At 57.4% G+C, this 18,194-nt stretch overlaps 1 protein-coding gene across 3 annotated transcripts in view; it reads right to left on the minus strand.

The window, feature by feature from the left end:
• Positions 1–1,679: 1,679 nt before the first annotated feature.
• The window catches only part of NOL4L (nucleolar protein 4 like), a 129,698-nt gene continuing 113,183 nt past the window's right edge, over positions 1,680–18,194 (minus strand). The window contains exons 6-12 of one of the 3 annotated variants that reach the window (XR_010661469.1): positions 13,322–13,599; positions 10,707–10,892; positions 10,441–10,632; positions 10,139–10,261; positions 9,524–9,722; positions 5,690–6,273; positions 1,680–5,585 (exon numbers count right to left, since the gene is read on the minus strand). Coding sequence is in view for 2 of the 3 variants with exons in the window: in XM_065921825.1 (XP_065777897.1) it covers positions 6,053–6,273; positions 8,936–9,037; positions 9,524–9,782; positions 10,139–10,261; positions 10,441–10,632; positions 10,707–10,892; positions 13,322–13,599 (1,361 nt within the window). In the remaining variant the exon portion in view is untranslated. Of the gene's footprint in view, positions 6,274–8,935; positions 9,038–9,523; positions 9,783–10,138; positions 10,262–10,440; positions 10,633–10,706; positions 10,893–13,321; positions 13,600–18,194 lie in introns of all 3 variants that reach the window. The other 2 variants (XM_065921825.1, XM_065921824.1) reach the window with 2 other exon arrangements.

Consider the following 18,194-nt stretch of genomic DNA (forward strand, 5'->3'; position numbering starts at 1 on the left):
TGAAACCAAATAGTGCCAGTGACCTGTGCATCCTCATGTCTTTGCGCATCATTTTGAAAGCATGGAATGAACATCTCCTGAGAACCAGAAGGTGTAGATGGTGTAAGGAAGTGACAGACAGCTGAAAGTGCAGTGCTTCTTAACTTTCTTGGAAACACAGGCTCCTTTGAGAGCCCAGTGGGAGCTCTGTACCTTCTTCCCCCAGGAGTGCACGCGTGCACACACACACATGCACAAAGTGACCTGTATTATTTCAGATGGGTTACGAGCACCCGCTACCCTGCCCTGGCAGCTGGAGCCCCTCACTGAAGAATGAAGAACCCCGCTGACTGATACTAAACCTAGTAAGAGCTGGGTTTATACAGAAGAGGGGAGAGATGACTTTGCAAGGGATTCTCCTTCAGTTTCCTGTAACTACTGAGCTTCCTCAGTGCATTTAAATTACTTTAAAACTGCATTACAGGCACAGTCTCCCGCCCCCCTGGTTGAGCATGCTGAGCTTCACCTGCTGTCACTGAGTGGCCTTGAGCTCACTGTTGACGACAGGGATGCCTGTTTGATGTTATGCTCTCCACGCCATACCAGTGCTCTGGAGCCCCATTTCAAGAAGCCAGACTGGAACCAGCCCTTCTGTGTCCACAAGCGTCTCCTCAGATCCCAGGGCCTGCACCGCTGTGACTTCACCTGGAGGTAAGTGCTTCCCACTGGGCCAGCGTAGACTCTGTGCATGTGGCCCGCTGTGTTGTCCCAGGAGGGGGTGTGGGATTTGTGGTCCCAGGGTCTAGACTAAAAGTGTGATGGACCCCTCTCCTTTTATCTATTTGATATATTTGGCTACTGCACAGAGTTTCACTTTAAAAAAAAAAGATTCTTTTGCCATTACAAAAAAATGTTTTCAGAACTGCCATATAGTGTGTGTGCATACATGCAATAGTAACAGTTGTATTTATGCTTTTAACTCACACAGAATTTTTAAACTTGTGACAATCAGGTTTGGCCCCAGTCAGTTGCTGCAAGTTTTCCTTAAAGTTTAACCTCAGTTATATGTAGGATGAAAAAAAAAGGCTGCACACACATCGTCTTTGAAAGAAAAAGCAGCTTTTTTGCTTCCTTTAAGATGGGATCCCAGGTTTTGGTCAAATGGAGTGTCAAGTCCTGATGGTTCAGGACCAGGGACAGTGTTTCCTCGGTTTCCCCAGCCTGCGTTTAGAGACTGCCGCCTGAGTCTGGTTTCAGCCCATTGAAGAGCTGCGCCCTTGCGGGGAATGGGAGTGGGGAAAGGGTGGTTTGCAGGGAAACGGCTGCATCTAAGACCTTGCTTGAGCACTGGCCACATTCGGGTGAGGCATGCACTTGGCGTGCCATTTTCCTCACCTGCAAGTGGGGCTAGAGCACCTCCCTGGGCAGGCGGCCACGAGACATGAGATTTCAATTCAATGTGTGCCTGTGCTGGGCACATAACGAAGACCAGGAAAGGTCCATTTCTTTCTCTTTCTGATGGGTGAGGCGCCAAAAAAAGTAACCAGTTCATTTGTTCAAAATCTAGCAAGGATCTTCTGTATGCTAGTTTATTGGCTACTGGTAGAAGGGTTGTTTCGGGGCCAAACAAGTTGGAGGGAACAGAACTGGCTGGCCATGCTGTTGTGGACAGGACACCGTGGAAATAAAGCATTCGGTTTGTTATTCAGTGTTTATTAAGTAGATTCAGTCTTATATATGATATACAGATTCAAAAGAAAAAGGATTCCACATACTTATGAAATCAGTGCATTTAGCAAGTAATACCATGGAGATAACAGCTCGATTAACAGCTCATTGGTCTTTTGTTAAGTGAGGGGAGAGGGAGTTGGCCTGTGCTAGTCATTCCACAAACAAAACAGAATTGAGTTGCATCACATAGAGAAGACACATTCTAAGAATTAAAATATTAAGCCACATTTACTGGAAAAACTCACTATAGAGAACACAAATCATTTTTATAGAGCATTGAGGAGGAAGTCCTCACCTGCTTAGAAGAGCCACGTTAAGTTGCATAGGTGCATATCTGTAAAAATATAATTTAGAGGTGAAGCCATTGACGAAGTAATATAGTCACCTTTAAAAGTTGGTGCCATCTGCTGTTTGCCTTAAGTGCCATATGCTTACTGTCTGGAGCCCCCTGCCCCTCCCCAGAGGTCATGCCTCGTGAACCAGCTGCCTCTAGGGGACCCTGAAGAAATGCTTCTACCATCTGCATTGGAAAGTCTTAAAACTCATCTCAGGTAGAGAACTTGGCCTCTTCCCAAATGTGTCTAAGGGGACTGGCAACCCTCTTGGGTTGTCCCTGAATCTTGGGTGGTTTGATCCTAAAGGTCCCAGGAGTCAGCATGATCTTGCCATTCCCAGGCTGCCAGGAGAAGAGCTCTTTCCACCCCAGCTCGGCAGCCAAGTTCTGCTGTCCTGTTTCACAAGTCCACGCAGTTACCCACCCGCCGCCGCCAAGAAGTCTCCCTTTTGAGCCCTGCTCTTAAATGGACCACATGACACAGGCACATGGCCATCTGCCGCACAGAGATTTTTCTGAGCTTAGATAAGTATTTTTCAGCAAATCCGAGTTCTGTGTGGTATAGGGTTTTTGTTTTTGTCTTTAGGTGGAAACGTAGGTAAAATGTGAGAGGTTTTTGTTTTGTGGCTTTGCTAAGCAGATGAGCTTAGTGAGGTGCACCTTCCTCCTCAGGAGCGAGTCTTGCAGGACACACAGGGACCGGGGCATCTGTACATGTAAACAGTACACTTTCACTGAGTCCAAAATTAGGAGCAAAAATACAAAGGTTCACATTGGTCTTAGGTAGATACAGGCGAAAAAGGACTGAGCTGTTTAGCTCATAAACAACAAAAACAAAGTTTCTAAAGCACCACTAAATTATATAAAAATCAGACCATGGACGGATTGAAACTGGTATTCTGGTGAAATACTTTACTATCTTGTAAAAAGTTTTACAAAAAATTACAAATTAAAAGTATCAACCCTCTGAGTTCAAAGCAGCATTTTGAAAATGAACTGGTAGTTAATCCTATAACCACCCCTGGAGTGGAAAGTGGCCCTTGGGGATTGGGATGGCTGGGTTCCTCCTCTTTGAAATCCTCTAAAATCTTTCTAACCCCCTGCCGGTCCCCTTCCCCCTCAACACTGTCCTCGGGTATAAACTGAGTGGTGACGACGAAATGAACTGTAGATGGGTTATACTCTTACTGGTCTACTAAGATGATCCACCACTAAGACCAAATCCCCACTTCTCCTCTGATTCCAACCTCGTGGGATTAGTCCCCTGCGAAGACTCTGGAATTGGTGTACTACTCTAGCGTTTCCTTTTAAACTTAGGATCCCAAATCGTCAATCTGTGTCCTGAGGCCCTCCGTAAGAACTGGCTGTGGGCGCTCCCTCGGGGAGAAGGCAGTCCCCGGGGTGGGGGAACAGCAGTGAGCGAGGTTCAGCAGAGCCAGCTCTTTGGTGCTCTCCCAAGTCAGGAGGAGAGGGACGGGGTTGACGCTGTGTCTTTTAAAACAAAAGCGAAACTGAACAAGTTCCCTGACTGGACTAGCTAATGGAATCCTGTTTCCACACAGTAACTTGCTCCTGCTCCTGCCATCACGAGAGCTTCACCAAGAAGGAACCCACCAAGAGGTGGGGTCAGCGTGACGGGACCCACTGTCTTGGAGGAGCTCTGGGAGCCCCAGTGGGCCCTGACCACTAGCATTCATCTCCTCTCTGACACACACTGAACCTACACTGTTTACGGCAGTGAGAAGGCTGCTGAAGGTGGTCAGTTAGGACAAGCTTGACAAAACCACAACTTCACACTGTAGCCTATACCAATCTTCACATTGAATCCCTTGTGTCGGGGGTGGCGGGAACCCCTTCCCCAATCTTTCTCACTCCTGTCTCTTACGAGAAGCGAACCATTCGTGCCTGGCCCGGGTACTGCCTTCGGGAGGAGAAACGACATGTTAAGCAGTTGATATCAAGAGTTCTAAGTAAGGCGGCGATTGTCTCTGCCAGTTTTCAACATTAAGATTTTCACAAATTGCCTGGGGTAACATTTTGCAAAAGATCTACTGATTTGTAGTATCGTTCACACACAAAAATAAATATTTACATAAATTCAAACGTCCGGGAGTAGTACTGAGCAGGTGGGGGCTGGACGTGTGGACGCTGGGGTGTGGGGGCGGCCTCGGGCGCTGGAGCTTGTGCTGTGCTGAGGGCGGGTCTCGGTGTCCTGACCGGAGCCTGGGGCCTTGTCGGATGGAAGGCAGAGGTGGTGTGGCCGGGTGGGGTGCTGGAGGCCACTTGAGAGAAAAGGCCACCCTCAACCTCCAGGGCCTGGAAGCAAGCAGGGGGGCAGGACCCCCCGCCCTTCCGACTTTCTGGAATCCGGGGCCCACAGCTCAAGTCCTGGATCTAAGGAGGGGGAGGCGTCCTCGCTGGAGCCCTCCCTGCCCCTCCTGAGGGCGGTCTGCCACAGTGCCGGCGGGCAGCTGGCTGCAGAGAAGCTGGTTTGGGAGGGGGTGCCTGCTTTGGGGTCGAGTGGCTCTCGAGCCTAGGGTCCCCCTGGCCCAGGCTCCCCTGGGACCTCTGCTCTGAGGGAGGAAAGGCAACGGAGGGCTTCTGCCATCTGGGCAGGGGCGGGCAGCAGGAGCTGCTGCCATGGCTACGGAGTGTTGCATGGTGCTTGTGAGGTCTGGGCAAATCCCTGGTTTTAGCAGCACTGGTAGGTATTGCACTGAGCAAGAGGAAGTGCCTACTGGGGAGGAAGGAAACCAGGCCAGCCTTTTGTTTGCCTTTTCTCACACTCCAGGGATTATGGGTTTCTTCTAGGACTGGCCCCTTCAGAAGGGCTGGTCCTTGGAGAACCCCAGTGGCTTCTCCATTTCTCTGATGGTCCCTTTACTCCAACCACGGGGGCAGGGGGGAGGGAGCTACAGTCCGCCTGGTAGCTCACAGCTGCCTTTTCTGACAGCCAGGGTCCCTGAAGAAACAGGGGGCCCTTCAAAGCTGCAGGTGTCTGAGGGGCCAGAGCTCGTGCAGAGAAGTGTGCAGACCTGGCCCCTGGAGCAGGCTGAGGGCAAGGGCCCTGCTGACCAGCTGCCATCTCCCAGCTCTCTGTCCCATCAAGCGCCGAGGCCAGGGGACAGCCAGCGGCCACTCGAGAAGGCCAAGGTCCTCCCAGGGCTCCAGCTCCCGGCCTCCTCCTCTGGACTTAGCTCCCAGGCAGACACCCTTGGGAGGGGAGGTGGGAAATGGCCGTTCAGAACGGGCTCGGGGCACACCCTGGAAAAGCCCACGCTGGAGTGTGAGGTAGAATACAGGTGACCGTGTGCCTGGGGCGTCTGTGGGGTGGGGGGTGGGGAGCCATTTTTTTCTGTCTTTGCTCTGCAGTGGGTGTGGGAGAGGCCCTCCTGCGTGGTGGTGCTGGGCACTCGGGGCCGCCTGGCCCGGCGCCCCCACCGCCCCGCCCTGCCGGCCCCCAGCCCGCGCCAGTGTAGTGATACGGAACGTTAGGTCACAGGGACACAGCCTTCTGATCAGACACACACAGACTGGCAATCTGTACAAACACAAAAAAATCCATTTTCAGAAAAATAAATTACTAAGGGGAGAGGAAGAAAGGGTCCACTTTGTTTTTCTCAATAAATATGCAATTCTGCTCACCTAAGACTTGAAAGGTAATTATCTGGGGGTGGGGGGGTCTAACATCAGGGCCCACGAAGATGATTCTACATAGAGCTGTGGCCCCAGCGCCTCGTCAGGGAGGGGGAGCCCAGCCCTTCCGAAGCTGCCCCGTTGGCCTCTTCCAAGCAGGTCAGAGCACCCGTGTGGTGAGATTCCAAAAAAAAAAAAAAAAAAAGTGTCCTTGTGCCCAGAGTCTCAGGCGCTTGGAGTGTGGCTTAGAAACAGCTCTTTTGGATCCACCTCTTTCAAAAAACAAAAGGTACCAAACTGGTGAGGCAGGACGCCGGTCCAGGACTGGGAGAGCCTCCTTCCCTAGGGTAGTGCACTCCACGAGCTGCAGGGTCAGTTCTGCTGCAAAATGAGGTTTTCCAGTTCATCTGCCGAGCGCAGCAGGAAGGCGGCGGACTCTCGGTAGCCGGCGATGAGCTGCCGCACGGCGCTGATCTCGGTGGGGCTGAGCTGGGCGGTGGGCATGGTCCGGCTGGTGCTGTTGCTGGAGGGGGTGGGCGTGGGCGTGGTGGAGGTGGTGGAGGCCCCGCCTTTCATGCTGAGGTCCGTGGGCCCTGCGGACAGGGGAGCCAGGGTGAGGGGGGCATCTTTCCCCTCTCTGGGGGACCTGAGACCCTCATCTGTCTCCATGGTTGTGCCCCTAGTGCTTCGGAAGGGTGGGTGTGTGAGGGTCAAAAGGTAAGATGGGACCCAGAGGTACCATCCAGAGAAATCACCTTCCCTTTGCTTGTGAACAGTGGCAGCCAAGAGGGAGCCTGCAACCTAACTGAAACATACAGGGGAGGTGTGTGTTGGGCCCGGGGCGGGGGGGCGTAGTGGGTGGGGGTAGAGGTTCCTCTCTGTCTTTTCCAAACAGCTCTACGGGGTGGGCTGTGGGTTTGGAGTCAGAAGCCCCGGACAGGCAGCCTGCTCGGCCACTCCACAGGCAACTCCTAACTGCCCTGGGCCCCCGGCCCTCAGCTACAGCACCAAGAGGCTGTTGTGGGGCTGAGCCACACTGATGAACCCCTCAGTGAGGCTGGGGCTGCTCAACCTATGGGAGGGCCACTGGGAAAGGGCTTCCAGGAAACACAAAAATGCCTGAAGTTTGAAGAGCATTCTTTCCAGGTGTTCAGTAAGAAGAAAGCCAAGGGAGAGGGTCTGGAGCTCAGTGTAGGAGCTGGAGCTTCCCTGGGAAGCCTCTCACCCAACTAGGTCCCTCTGCCCTGCCTGCCCTGCCCTGCGCTGAGGTTTACCTGGGTGTTTGAGGCTGCTCACCCTGATGAGCCAGCTCCTCACTACCCCTGGGCTCTGACGGCTGGTTTTACTCATTGTGGCATCTACAGTGGCAGTTTTTTGTTTTTTTGCTGCGCCACAAGTCTTGTGAGATCTCAGTTCATGACCAGGGATTGAATCCGGGCCATGGCAAGGAGACCCTGGAATCCTCACCGCTAGACCACCAGGGAGCTCCCTACAGTGGCAGTTTATGTTGCCATAGAGACGGATAAACTTAGCACTGGAGACACAGACGGAAGTAACATCTTGGGAGCAATTTTGGAAACGACTATCACTAGTAGGAACCTGCTTCAGCCCCCAAATGGGGAAGGAAGTTGGAGTCTAGGATGGGATGGTTTGTCACATGGGGCTATATCCTCTCTCACCAGAGAATAGGGACGCCAAGGAGGTCCTAGGAACTGGCTTGATAAGGACCATCCTTGGACTTGAGGGTCAAGGGAAGTCTATTAAAACGCAGGAAGAAGGACTGGAGGTGTGAACTGCTGGGAGGAGCAGCCAAGCAGGTGGCTGACGCCTACAGTGGTGGCTGCCGGGACAGGCTGGAAGCAGGCGGGGACTCTGCACTGGGTCCTGGCTGTGGCAGAGTTAGGTGCCCCCACCCCCAAGCCTTGTCTTCTTTACTCCTGGGCTCAGAGCAGTCCTTCCGTCTTTCCCCGGGGGCTCTGGTTACTCAGGGTGTTGCTAGACGGCAAGTTGCCCAGCACCCCAGGCAAGACAGGTGAGCCTCAGTCTATCTGGGCTGATCTGGGTTCCCTGATCCACTCATGAGCTAAGTGAGGGGCTCTAACCCACTGACAGGACTATCCAACCAAGACGCCAAATTGACTGACCCCCTCATGTTAAGGGCTGTGGCTGGGAGGGCAGTGGAATTGGGGCTGCGTGCAGTGTTCTTCCAAGTACTGGACCTAAACAGGATGTGGCTGCCCCAGGCAGGAGGTCAGCGAGCAGAACTTGGCCTCTGTGACCTCACTGCCCACGTCTAAGGAACCAGGGGAGACTGAGCTAGTGGCCTGCCTTGAAGCCTCTCCGGCAAGTGTGAATAAGCAGGCTCTCTAGAGAGGTGGAGAGCCCTGGCAGCCGTGGCCTGAGACGGGCCCTGCTGTGTGGCACCAGCTGGGGGCTTACCACCATTGCCCGCCGCCTGGGAAGGGCTCTCCCCGGGCACGACAGGGGACTCTAAGTTCCCTGCTGCAGCTCCTTCTCCAGACCCACTCTAACCGGGTCCCCACGCAGCAGGGTGGTTGGACGGTGCTTCTTCCTGGAAGGAAAGCAGCCCGCCTGGGACAGCCCTCCCCACCCTGCCTGCAGCCAGCCACTCTGGCCGCAGCCTCAGGGATTAGGGCCAGGCAGCCTCTTATTTTAGGTTAAGAGGCATTAGGAAGGATGAGAAGTTAAGCCCAGGCAGGAATCCTTCAGGGACCCTCACATATTTCCCCATGGTGGGGAGCAAGGGAAGTGGCGGGTGCTTGAGCTCTCTACCATGGGAAGGGACCCGCGAGGGGTCTTCCTCCTTGCGGTCAAGGACAAGGGCTTGAGAGGAAATCTCAGGCACATTTGGCCAAGACCTAGAACCAGAGTTCCCTGGCCTGCGGGCAGCACCTTCCTCTAACCTGCTCCTCAAGCAGCAGCTTGCTGTCACCATCAGCTCTTCTCACCTCTGAATGCCCCCAAAGCATGCTGCTTCGGCCTCCTGGCCTCCATGTTAAAATCTCACCCAAGGGCGGACAGCACAACTCACAGCCTCCTTTGCTTAGAGCCTATCTGTGGCTCCCACCACACATAGAACAAAACTCAAATGCCTGACCCAAGAAGCCCCAGGATCGCCCCCAGCCGCCCTTGCCAGCTCCCAGGCTGCTCTCCATGGCGGCACTGCTCTTCCCAGTCGCTCCCACCCCCCAGGCCTCCATATGAAAGGGCCCGAGGCCTCACTCAGGGCAGCACCTGGCTCCATGGGGAGGTTTGTATCTTTGGGGGGCTGTTCCTCTCCAACACTGATCTGTGTCCCGTCTGCATCAGTCACCTGGGAAGAGTTACAGAGAGCACCTGGGGGTGGAGAGGGGACAGATGGCGAACCACTCGCTGCCCCCAGGTGACCTAGATGGGGCCCCACAGTGCTCCCTTGAACCTTCATCTCACATGTGAGGTCGTGACCTGTGGCCTGGCAGGGGAGGTAACCTGCCTGGGGCTGCATCCTGGCTCTGCCATCAACGCTGGGAGACCTGGGCACGAGACCTGGTCATTTTCAGTAAGACGAGTGCCAGGTGAGGTGCTGGGACTCTGCTCACAGTGGCAGGTGGAGGGGCAGGGAACCAGGGGGAGGCCCAGCAAGCCTCCTGGGAGGCGGGAAAGGAGTGGTATAGGTAGTGGCTTATTTTAACCTTGCCTTCCGATCTGAGGACTGGCTAAGATGACGAGATGGGGAGGGTCCCTGTAACACAGAGGAGTCACTTTCCCGGCAGCCTCTGTCCCCACCCTCCCCCGCCACCAGGCTGCTGGTCAGGGGTGCAGAGCCTGGTGTCCCACACTCACCATTACTGTGATTTCCTGTTTGGAGGGAGGCAGGAGGCTGCAGGTTGCTGCCCAAGGCCCCGTAACCACGGTAACTGTAGTTGAGGCCACCGTTGACGTACACGGGGTCCTGGGAGTAGGAGGCTGGCAGTGAGTAGGTGGAATGGGTGATGGCTGTGGAGTCCCGGGAGTGCTGCTTGTCCAGGGCTATGGGCTCGTCCTGCGGGGCGGGAGGGAGGCGCTGGGGAACCTCAGAGGCAGCCAGCCCTGACCAAGGTTCCTGGACAGGGGGGTAGACGGTGGCCCCAGATTGGCTGGGACTCTGTGGGGACCTGCAGAGCTCTGCCTGTCTCCCTGGCTGCCGTGTCCAGGGCGTCCCCCAGACCCCCATCTCTCGTCTATGTTCCAGGCAGATTTGATCTGTTCCTGCCTGACTGAAGACCCTCTTGGGGCTCGAACAAAGTCCAGAGGCCTTTCCAAAGTCTGCAAGGCCTTTGTGTCTGGGCTTCTCTGCCTCCCCTCTGCCCCAGCACCTCCCCTGTCTGAGGACACCCTCCCTGCTCCCTCTGCACCCGGGGCCCTGGGACCTGTGGGGTGGCCGAGAACGCCCCCTAGCAGCTGGCAGCAAGCAGGCACCTGAGAGGACTGGTAGATCTCCAGGCGCATCCTTTTGGCTGCTTTTCTTGTCTCACTCTCGCAGGCAGCTGCCAGGATGTTTTCTGCCATGGCCGAGGTCAGGTGGGGAGGTGTGGGTCTGGTCTGCAGACAGAAACGGGGATGGAGCCAGTGTTGGGGTGCAGAGTCCCCTGGAGAAGAGGTGGGCGGGGCAGGGCTGGAATTTGAGCTCCTCTGTGAACCGGGAGCCACAGTGTCTGCTTCCAGAGGTACTGGCGGGGGCTGTGGGACGGGGCTGGGGGTGGGGAATGCTGGGGGCTCACCATCTCCATGCCATTCTTCTTCATGCGCCGGCAGGACTTGAGGTACGTGCGGATGCGCTTGCGGGCCCGTTCCTGGAACTCGGGGAACTGCCGGCTGCACGACTCGATGATGGCCTGGATCTTCTCCTTGGGCTGCTTGGAGATGGGCACCATGCGGTCCAGGTTCTCATCCACGAAGAGACGCACGAACATCTGCGGAGGACACGGGTGATGGGAAGGGCTGGCCCGCTGCGCCCCCGCCCTGGCCGTCCCAGGCAAGCACTCACGTTGAAGGCCTTGAGGCGCTCAGGGTCCATGCCCTCCGAGTCGTTCATCTTGTCATTGTCCTCATGGTCGTCATGGTCATCGTCGTCGTCATCTGCCGTGGGGGCCCGGCCCACTGTCAGGTCCTCGGGGCAGCCACTGACCTCGGTTTTAATGGAGTCGTAGCTCCCCGAGCTGTAAGGGGGGGACTGAAGAGGGCAGGGGCAGAGGGTCAGGTCAAGGTGAACGGGGGGACTGGGGGCTTCGGGCACACCCAGCTGCCCCATGAGCCACACTCTGAGGTCCGGAACAGGTCACTTTCCTTCCTGCTCCCTTCACCTCTGAAGTGGGGACAGCAATGCGGCTACCCTTCTCTGGGCGGCTGTAGGAAGGACCCCCACAACCGTACCCCACAACTGATGCCCTGGAGCAGCTCACTGGAGGGAGTCGCAGCACCCCCACCACGACCTGCCTCCTCGTGCAAGGGAAAGGCAGACACAGAAAGGGTTCCCGCCACCCGTCAGCCTCTCCTGCTTGTGCCAAGATCCATTCTGGCTTCAGGGTTTTCCTCCCTCGTCCCCAGGGGGCTGCAACCCCGAGCTGACAACCGAGCTGTCACAAAAGCACCGAATGTGCTGTCTGTCGGGGATGGGGAACAGATGGGCTGGGAGAGAACCAGCCAAGGAGACGGCCATCAGGCAGAGCATCCCCGCAGTTCCCGGGCTGGGCTTCTCCTGTCTGCTGCCACCCCCGGAAGTCACCGGGAGCCTGATGCAAAGCCCATGTGTACAAAGAGGAGAGGGACCCAGGCCCAGCCCATGGGGCAGCCACCCTGTCCTGCAGCAGGAGCAGAGACAGGACCCCTCCCCTGCCCTCCAGAATAAGGAGCCCTTCCCTAGCTCTCCTGGGAATACACTTCCCCGCTCTCCTCCATGCTTTTCCCCTCTTTTTCATCCTTTACAGCTCAGTTCCCCTCCTGTCTCCTGCCCCCTGCCAGACATGCCCTGGTAAGGCCAAAGACCACTGTCATTTGCCTTTTAGAAAGTTTGTGGCTTTGGCGAGTTCTGACCGGCAGTGTCCTAGAAACATGGTCTCTGCCCTCACGGAGGATAGCTTCTAGTAGGTGGCCAGCCCCAGGAAACAGATCAGACCCTGCCACATGGCTATACAGTGACCCAGATGGTACCCAGCTCTTGCTGATGAACAAATGGATAAAGACAGACACTGGCTGCTGCTCTGTCCGGCAGTGGCTGCCACCATCAGCCTCCATGTGACCACACCCAGCAGGCTCAGCCCTCCCAGGGTCCCTGGCCTTGTGCCCATCTCTGGATCACACCTAGCGCCCACCACACCTAGTCTCTGAAGGGCCAGGGACACCCAGGTCCTCTGGCCTCCTGCCAGGCTATGTCAGTCTCTCACAGGAGGGTCAAAGGTGCCACGGGTCAGTCACATTCCCAGGCGCTCCTTGACAGATCCTTAGCCAGGTGAGAGGAGACAGACCGTAGGTGACTCACGCTCCCATCTCACCTCCGTGGTCCACACGAGTGGCCTGAGGCCACGGCGGCCACCTCACTTGTGCCAGCTCTCTGCCTGCCGTGCAGAGGCTGTGCCTGCCACTGGGGCCCAGTCAAAGAGGGGAGGATGGGGACTTCCCTGGTGGTCCAGGGGTTAGGACTCCACGCTTCCAATGCAAGGGGCACAGGTTCGATCTCTGGTCGGGGAACTAAGATCCTACATGTCACAGGGCTCGGCCAAAAAATAAATTGGAAAAATAAAACTGGAGGGGGAGGACGATGCGCTGCCAGTCCTGGCTCCGCGGCCTGGGCTCGGGTACACTGACCAGATGACGACTGTATAGAGACTCCTGTATAGAAACGCCCACGAGAGATACCACTGCAGGCCAGCACTAGTACCCACCCTACACCCCCTGCAGAAGACTAAACAGGCCCTGGGAGCAGAAGAAACCTGAACAGGGGCCTCGGCTGGAGCCCAGGAGGTTAGGGGTCTGAGAAGGCACCCCTGGCCCCCCCACCCCCGGCAGGAGAAAAATGCCCCCTCCCCAGGGGAGCTCTCGCACCCAAGGCCGCACTGCAGGAGATCTTAGTGGTCTGGAGGTGACCTGCAGAAGTAATAGGAGAAGGTGGGGGAGGGCCAAGTGGGGGGGCATCTATCTGCCCGCCTCAGACTGGTCTATTGGATTTTATACCTCCATGTCCCTGAGGCCACCAAGGCCTCAATCTGCACCATATGTAAAATGGGGACAAGTGTGCAGACCAGTCAGAAAATGGGAGGTCTGGGGCTTCTGCTGAACGAAGCCCTCCTGCCACTGCTCTTCACAGCGGACCCTGTTCTGGAGGCAGAGGGCCAGCCCACACGTCCCTCCCCACCTCCACTAGGGCCCAGGTCATCAACCTCACTTCACAGATGGGGACGCAGGCGGAGAAGTAAGGGGCTCGCTCCCGTTTCAGGGCCTCCCCAGGCAAATGATGGCACAGGGGCCACGGCCACCACCCTGCCTCCGCTGGTGGTGGCCACAGCCCCGGGTAACACGCGATTTCACGTCAGCCTCACGCAGCCCTGCTGTGTGCACAGGAGTGGCCGAAGCTCACAGCTGCGGGGAGCCCGCAGCCCCACACACCTCGGGGGTGGTCTTCACCCCGTACTTGACGCGGCTCCGCAGTCCGTCGGCGCCGCAGCCATCGGAGGGGTAGGAGGGCGTGCCCAGGGCCGAGCCCTGCGGGAGCTTGTCACACAGGTTGATGGGCTGATCCTCGGCGCTGGCGGTGAAGTCCATGGGGGCCACGGCGCCGTTGCCGTTCATCTCGGGGAAGGCCGGGTCTCCCTGCGTGCTGCTGGAGGTCGACGGGTTCAGGGTGGAGGAGCCATTACCGCTGCCGCTCTCAGAGGAGGAGTCGTCTGGAACGAGAGGCCTGGGTGTGAGGCCCCACCCCAGCACCCACTGACCCCCGAGACACCCCCAGGGACGTGGCCGGGGCAGCTCAGGGAAGTGATACTTGCCCCGTGTAGTCCTCACGAGCATCCCTGCGCAGGTGAGCGTTGCTGTCCCCGCTGGAGGCTCCAAGTCTTACCCCAGCCCCGAGGTGGCGGGGGGTGGGTGGAGGGTAGGGTCCCACTGCCAGAAACCGGGGCCACCAGGAGCAGGGCGGCCAGGAGTGTGCGGCGCATAGTGGCCTCCTGCCCTCCACCCCAGCTTCAAGGGCCTGGGATGAGCGGCTGCCGCCTCCAGTCTAATCCAACCGGTGCTGGCCCAGAGGTCTTCTGACACCCCCGGAGGTTGCACGGGGCCTGGCCAGCGCCCCCCTTTTCCTCTGGCTCACCACTGCCTCACCGCTTCACACCCTCTTCCCCACAGGACCACCTCCCCACCGCAGACCCTGGAATTTCTCCACCCACTGACTTGAAGGATGGCTCCACTGTGACACCCCTGCTCCCAGCAAGCAGGCCTGGGCCCAACCCTGGCAGCCTGTGTAGACACAGACTTGCCTGCCCGCATGGCCACACGACACTGGACACCCAGAGCCAGGGCTGCAGGGTCTCTGTCCGCCGGCACCTCCGTGGGCCATCCCGCCTTTCTTGCGGTGACACCTCTACAAAGCCCTGTGGAGGGCGCCCCCTGCTGCAGAGAGTGCAGCATTGCCGGGGAATCCAGGAGCACAAACTTAACTCGGGGGCTAGATCCTTCCGACGAATTTCAGGTTCCTTTCCCTGCCCCCCCGCCCCCCGCCCCCCCCCCCCCCCCCGCCGCGTCCTGCTTGATCAGCTGAGAAGGCAGAGGCCCAAGCTCCAGTCTAGCTCCCGGGGTCACTCTCAGGTGAGTACCGCGCGGTTCCTGGTGGCGCCCAGGTGCCCGAGCGGCTCTGCACCTGCCCCCAGGGTGGGTGGGGGAGGGGCGGCCGCAGGGAGCCCCGACCCATCCCAGGACACCCCTTCCCCCCGGCCAGGGTCGCGCACGACCCCACCCCCACCCCTCCCAGCCCGCAGATTATGAAGATTTAGTCCTTGGTGCTGGGCACTGGGCACGCGCACCTCCCGAGCGTCCCTATGGCGACCGAGCGGCTCTAGCGCGCCAACCAATCGCGGGCCTGCCGGTTGCCCAGGGGCGGGGCCAGGCTGCCCATCAAGCAGCCAAGGCCCAGGGCAGAGGGGGATGGGACAGCCTCCGCGCAGCGGCACCCCTCCCCCTCGGCTGCCGCAGGTCCCCTGGGCCAGGCTGCCCCTCCTTCTCCTCGTCTTCCTCTGGGCAGTCTCTGCTCCCTCCATCCTCCTGCAGGACTGCTCCAAGCTCTACTCAGAGCCGCCCCACAGATCCCCGCCTTGCTCAGCTACATCCCAGGCCAGCCGCCCTGCTACCCTCTGGAAGCTCACTGCCCATCCCCTCCTCCTCAATCACAGATGGGTCTGGTTTTCTTCTGACAGTGACTCCAGTGACCAACCTAGGCATTTGTGGAATAAACAAACTCGCCAGCAGTATTTACTGAGCACCTACTGCGTGCTGGCCCGGTCCCAAGCTGAGAAACAACGTGGTGACTACGACCAAGATGCCAGTCCTCCTGAGGGGACAAGATGCTCACTGCTGAAACACTGGGAAAGTGAATGGGCTGCCAAACTGCCAAGCCACCCCCACCCCCACCCTCCATCTAGTCTTCTTGGCTGAGTTCCCTCTTCAGCGCGCCAGCTTCCCTTGGTCACACCCTTGCACCTGTCTCCACCCTTCCCTTTCCCAGCACCAGCCCAGTGATCACTCCCCTAGTCCCCACCCTCCTGTTGCCCACAGCCTGCCCAAGGAGAGTCTGCACTCTTGCCGGTGTGTTCCTGGTCCCATGACCTCTGCAGCCTCCCCCAGCCCAGGTCCCACTCTACTGGCCTCTGCTGAACCTCACAGCTCCAGGCTTCTCCTAATCTGCCTGCCTTGTCCAGCTCAGTAAATGTGAGTCCACCTTCAAAGACTGGCCCAACGCTGCCTTCTCAGAGCAGGCCTCCTCCCTCCGTGGTCCCTGGGAATGAGGTACTCACAGACCCGACCCCAGCCTGTGCCCATCCTTCCGAGGGATACATCATGCCTCCTTGACAGGCTCAGGTGCAGGCCTGAGAGCTGCCCACCTCCCCACCAGCGCTGGGCCTAGCTGCCGGAGAAGCCCCAACACCTGGGGTTTCGGGAGTCTCTGCCAGGGCCCAGGAGATGGAGGGCAAAGATCACATCCCTCCTGGCTGACCGTCTGAGCTCCTCTGAGCTCTGGCCAGTGCCCATTCTTAGCCCACCTGGCAGGCGTGACTTCACACCCTGCACTACTCCATAACCAGCCACTTGCTTGACCTCAGAGGGCCTTGCCTTCCTCCTCTGGAAGGAGGGGTTGCTTGGAGGTCAGTGGGTACCACACCAGGCACAAAGGGAGCCAGTGTCACAATGTTCAGCGTGGGCATCAGGCCCACGGCCTCCTGACACATCACACTGGGCACGGGCCCAAGAGGTGGCACCCCAACTGCCTACTTCCCAACCAGATTCTCTCCAGGGAGGAAGGACCCTCTTGCCCTTGTGCATCTCCAGGCATGAGCACAAAGGAGGCCTGGATGCTATGAGGATGCACATGTGGGCATGTGTATGTGTGTGTGTTTTCCCAGGCCATCCAGCTCAGGAGCCCAGGGTGCTGGCCTAGACTCTTGAGCTCCCAACACCCTTATCCCAGGGCTGTGCACCTCACTTGCCCACCCAAGGAGTCACAGGCAGAGGCTCCAGTGGTCGCACAGCCCCTCCTCCGAGGTAGATGCCACCCCAGTCTAGCAGGGAAATGGCTCGGCAGATGAGACCCACGAGGCCAGGAGTCCGGACCTCGTGCAGCTATGCATTCCAAGTTGTTAGAAGAAAACTGGAAATAGGCACCCATGTGTAAACATCCAGGTTTTTAAATATTGGTGACTGACTCACATTGTTTACGTTTTGAAGAACCTCACTGGACAGATAGACAAACCAAACGTAGCCCATCTATGCGATGAGATATTCCGTCATAAAAAGTAATGAAATTCTAATACATGCTACAACATGGATAAACTCTGGAAATGTTAGCATTAAGTGAAATGAACCAGACACAGCAGGACAGATACTGAAAGAGGACACGCATGCAATGTCAATATCTAGAATCGACACATCCACAGAAAATGAAAATATCTGAGGGGTTACCAGGGGCTGGGTTTGGGTGGAATAGAGAGTTATTGCTTAATGGTTACAGAGTTTCTATTTACAGTAATGAGAACTCTATCTTGGAAATAATGTGTGCTGGTTACACAACAGTGTACTTAATGCCGCTGAACTGTACACTTAAAAATGGTTATAAAGTGGCAAATTCTGTTTTACAAAATTTTTCACCACAAAGTATTCCCCCACAGCAAAACAAAAATCCTGGAGGAGGCCAGTGGGCCCCAGTTTACAAGCTCCATCTGCTGCCACCCCATGGACCCACAGGCCAAGCCTCTCCCACCTCCACGCTGCACCTGGGTGCCAGGAAAGCCAGTCACACACACAGAGCCCACCTCAGGGGGCACAGGTGAGCCACAAGCTCCCCCGCCAACCCATCACACTGCCCTCAACCTGCTCACGCGCTGTCTGCAACTCTGCTGACAAGGGAGATCATGGGCTATAGGCAGAAGGCAGAGGGGCTATGTGTCCCTGAAGATGCCTCTTCGCCTCCTTTCAAAATGGGTGCCATGTCAGTAAATAGGATTTATAAGGCGTAGACAACACCCAACACAGCAAATAGGTGCTGAAGAGAAAGAACAAACAGAACTGGTTCCCTGACCCCAGGCCTTCTCACCTTGTAACGCACACTCTCCCAGGCTGGACTGTGGGTTTCCGGGGGCCCTTCAGAGACCAGCTTGGTGCCAAATCTGAAGTGGGCGGGTGAGGGGAGGAAGACACTGCCTCTGCCCATGTCCCTCCCTCCCTCGAACACCTGCTGGGTGTCAGGCCTGTGTGAGGCACTGGGGACACAGCAGCGGGAAGACAGGGGTGGTCGCTGTCCTGGGCGCTCATCCTCTAAGGATCAAGAAACCAAACAGAGGGCTGCAGAGGACACTGGGCTCTGGGGAGAGGCTTGTGTGCTTCATGTCCTTGATCCCGGTCCCTGCAGCGCCCCCCTCCTCCAGGAAGCCCTCTCCGACTGCAGCGAGCTCAAGGCCCCAGTTCCAGACCCCCCTTTGTGGAGCTACCCCCGGGGAGGTAGAGTGGGTGCTGGGCAGGAGGGAGGCTGGGGAGGGTTTCTGGAGGAAGGAGCCCATGGAAGAAGCCTCCAAGAGCAACACTGAGGTCAGGGGGCCAGTGCAGAAGCCCTCTACGGCCGGCAGGGCACAGGAGCTGCTGGGGGGGACGTGTTACCTGTCAATGTCTCCCACGCCAACCCCGGCATGGCTATGATCCAGCCGCAGCCCGTGGACTGAGTTCAAACCCCCAAACTGAAGCCAAACCCTCCCCAGGCCTCCTGCTGGGCCCTCCTGGCAGC

This window comes from Muntiacus reevesi, chromosome 2, assembly GCF_963930625.1.
Source record: "Muntiacus reevesi chromosome 2, mMunRee1.1, whole genome shotgun sequence".
Classification (NCBI taxonomy): domain Eukaryota; kingdom Metazoa; phylum Chordata; class Mammalia; order Artiodactyla; family Cervidae; genus Muntiacus; species Muntiacus reevesi.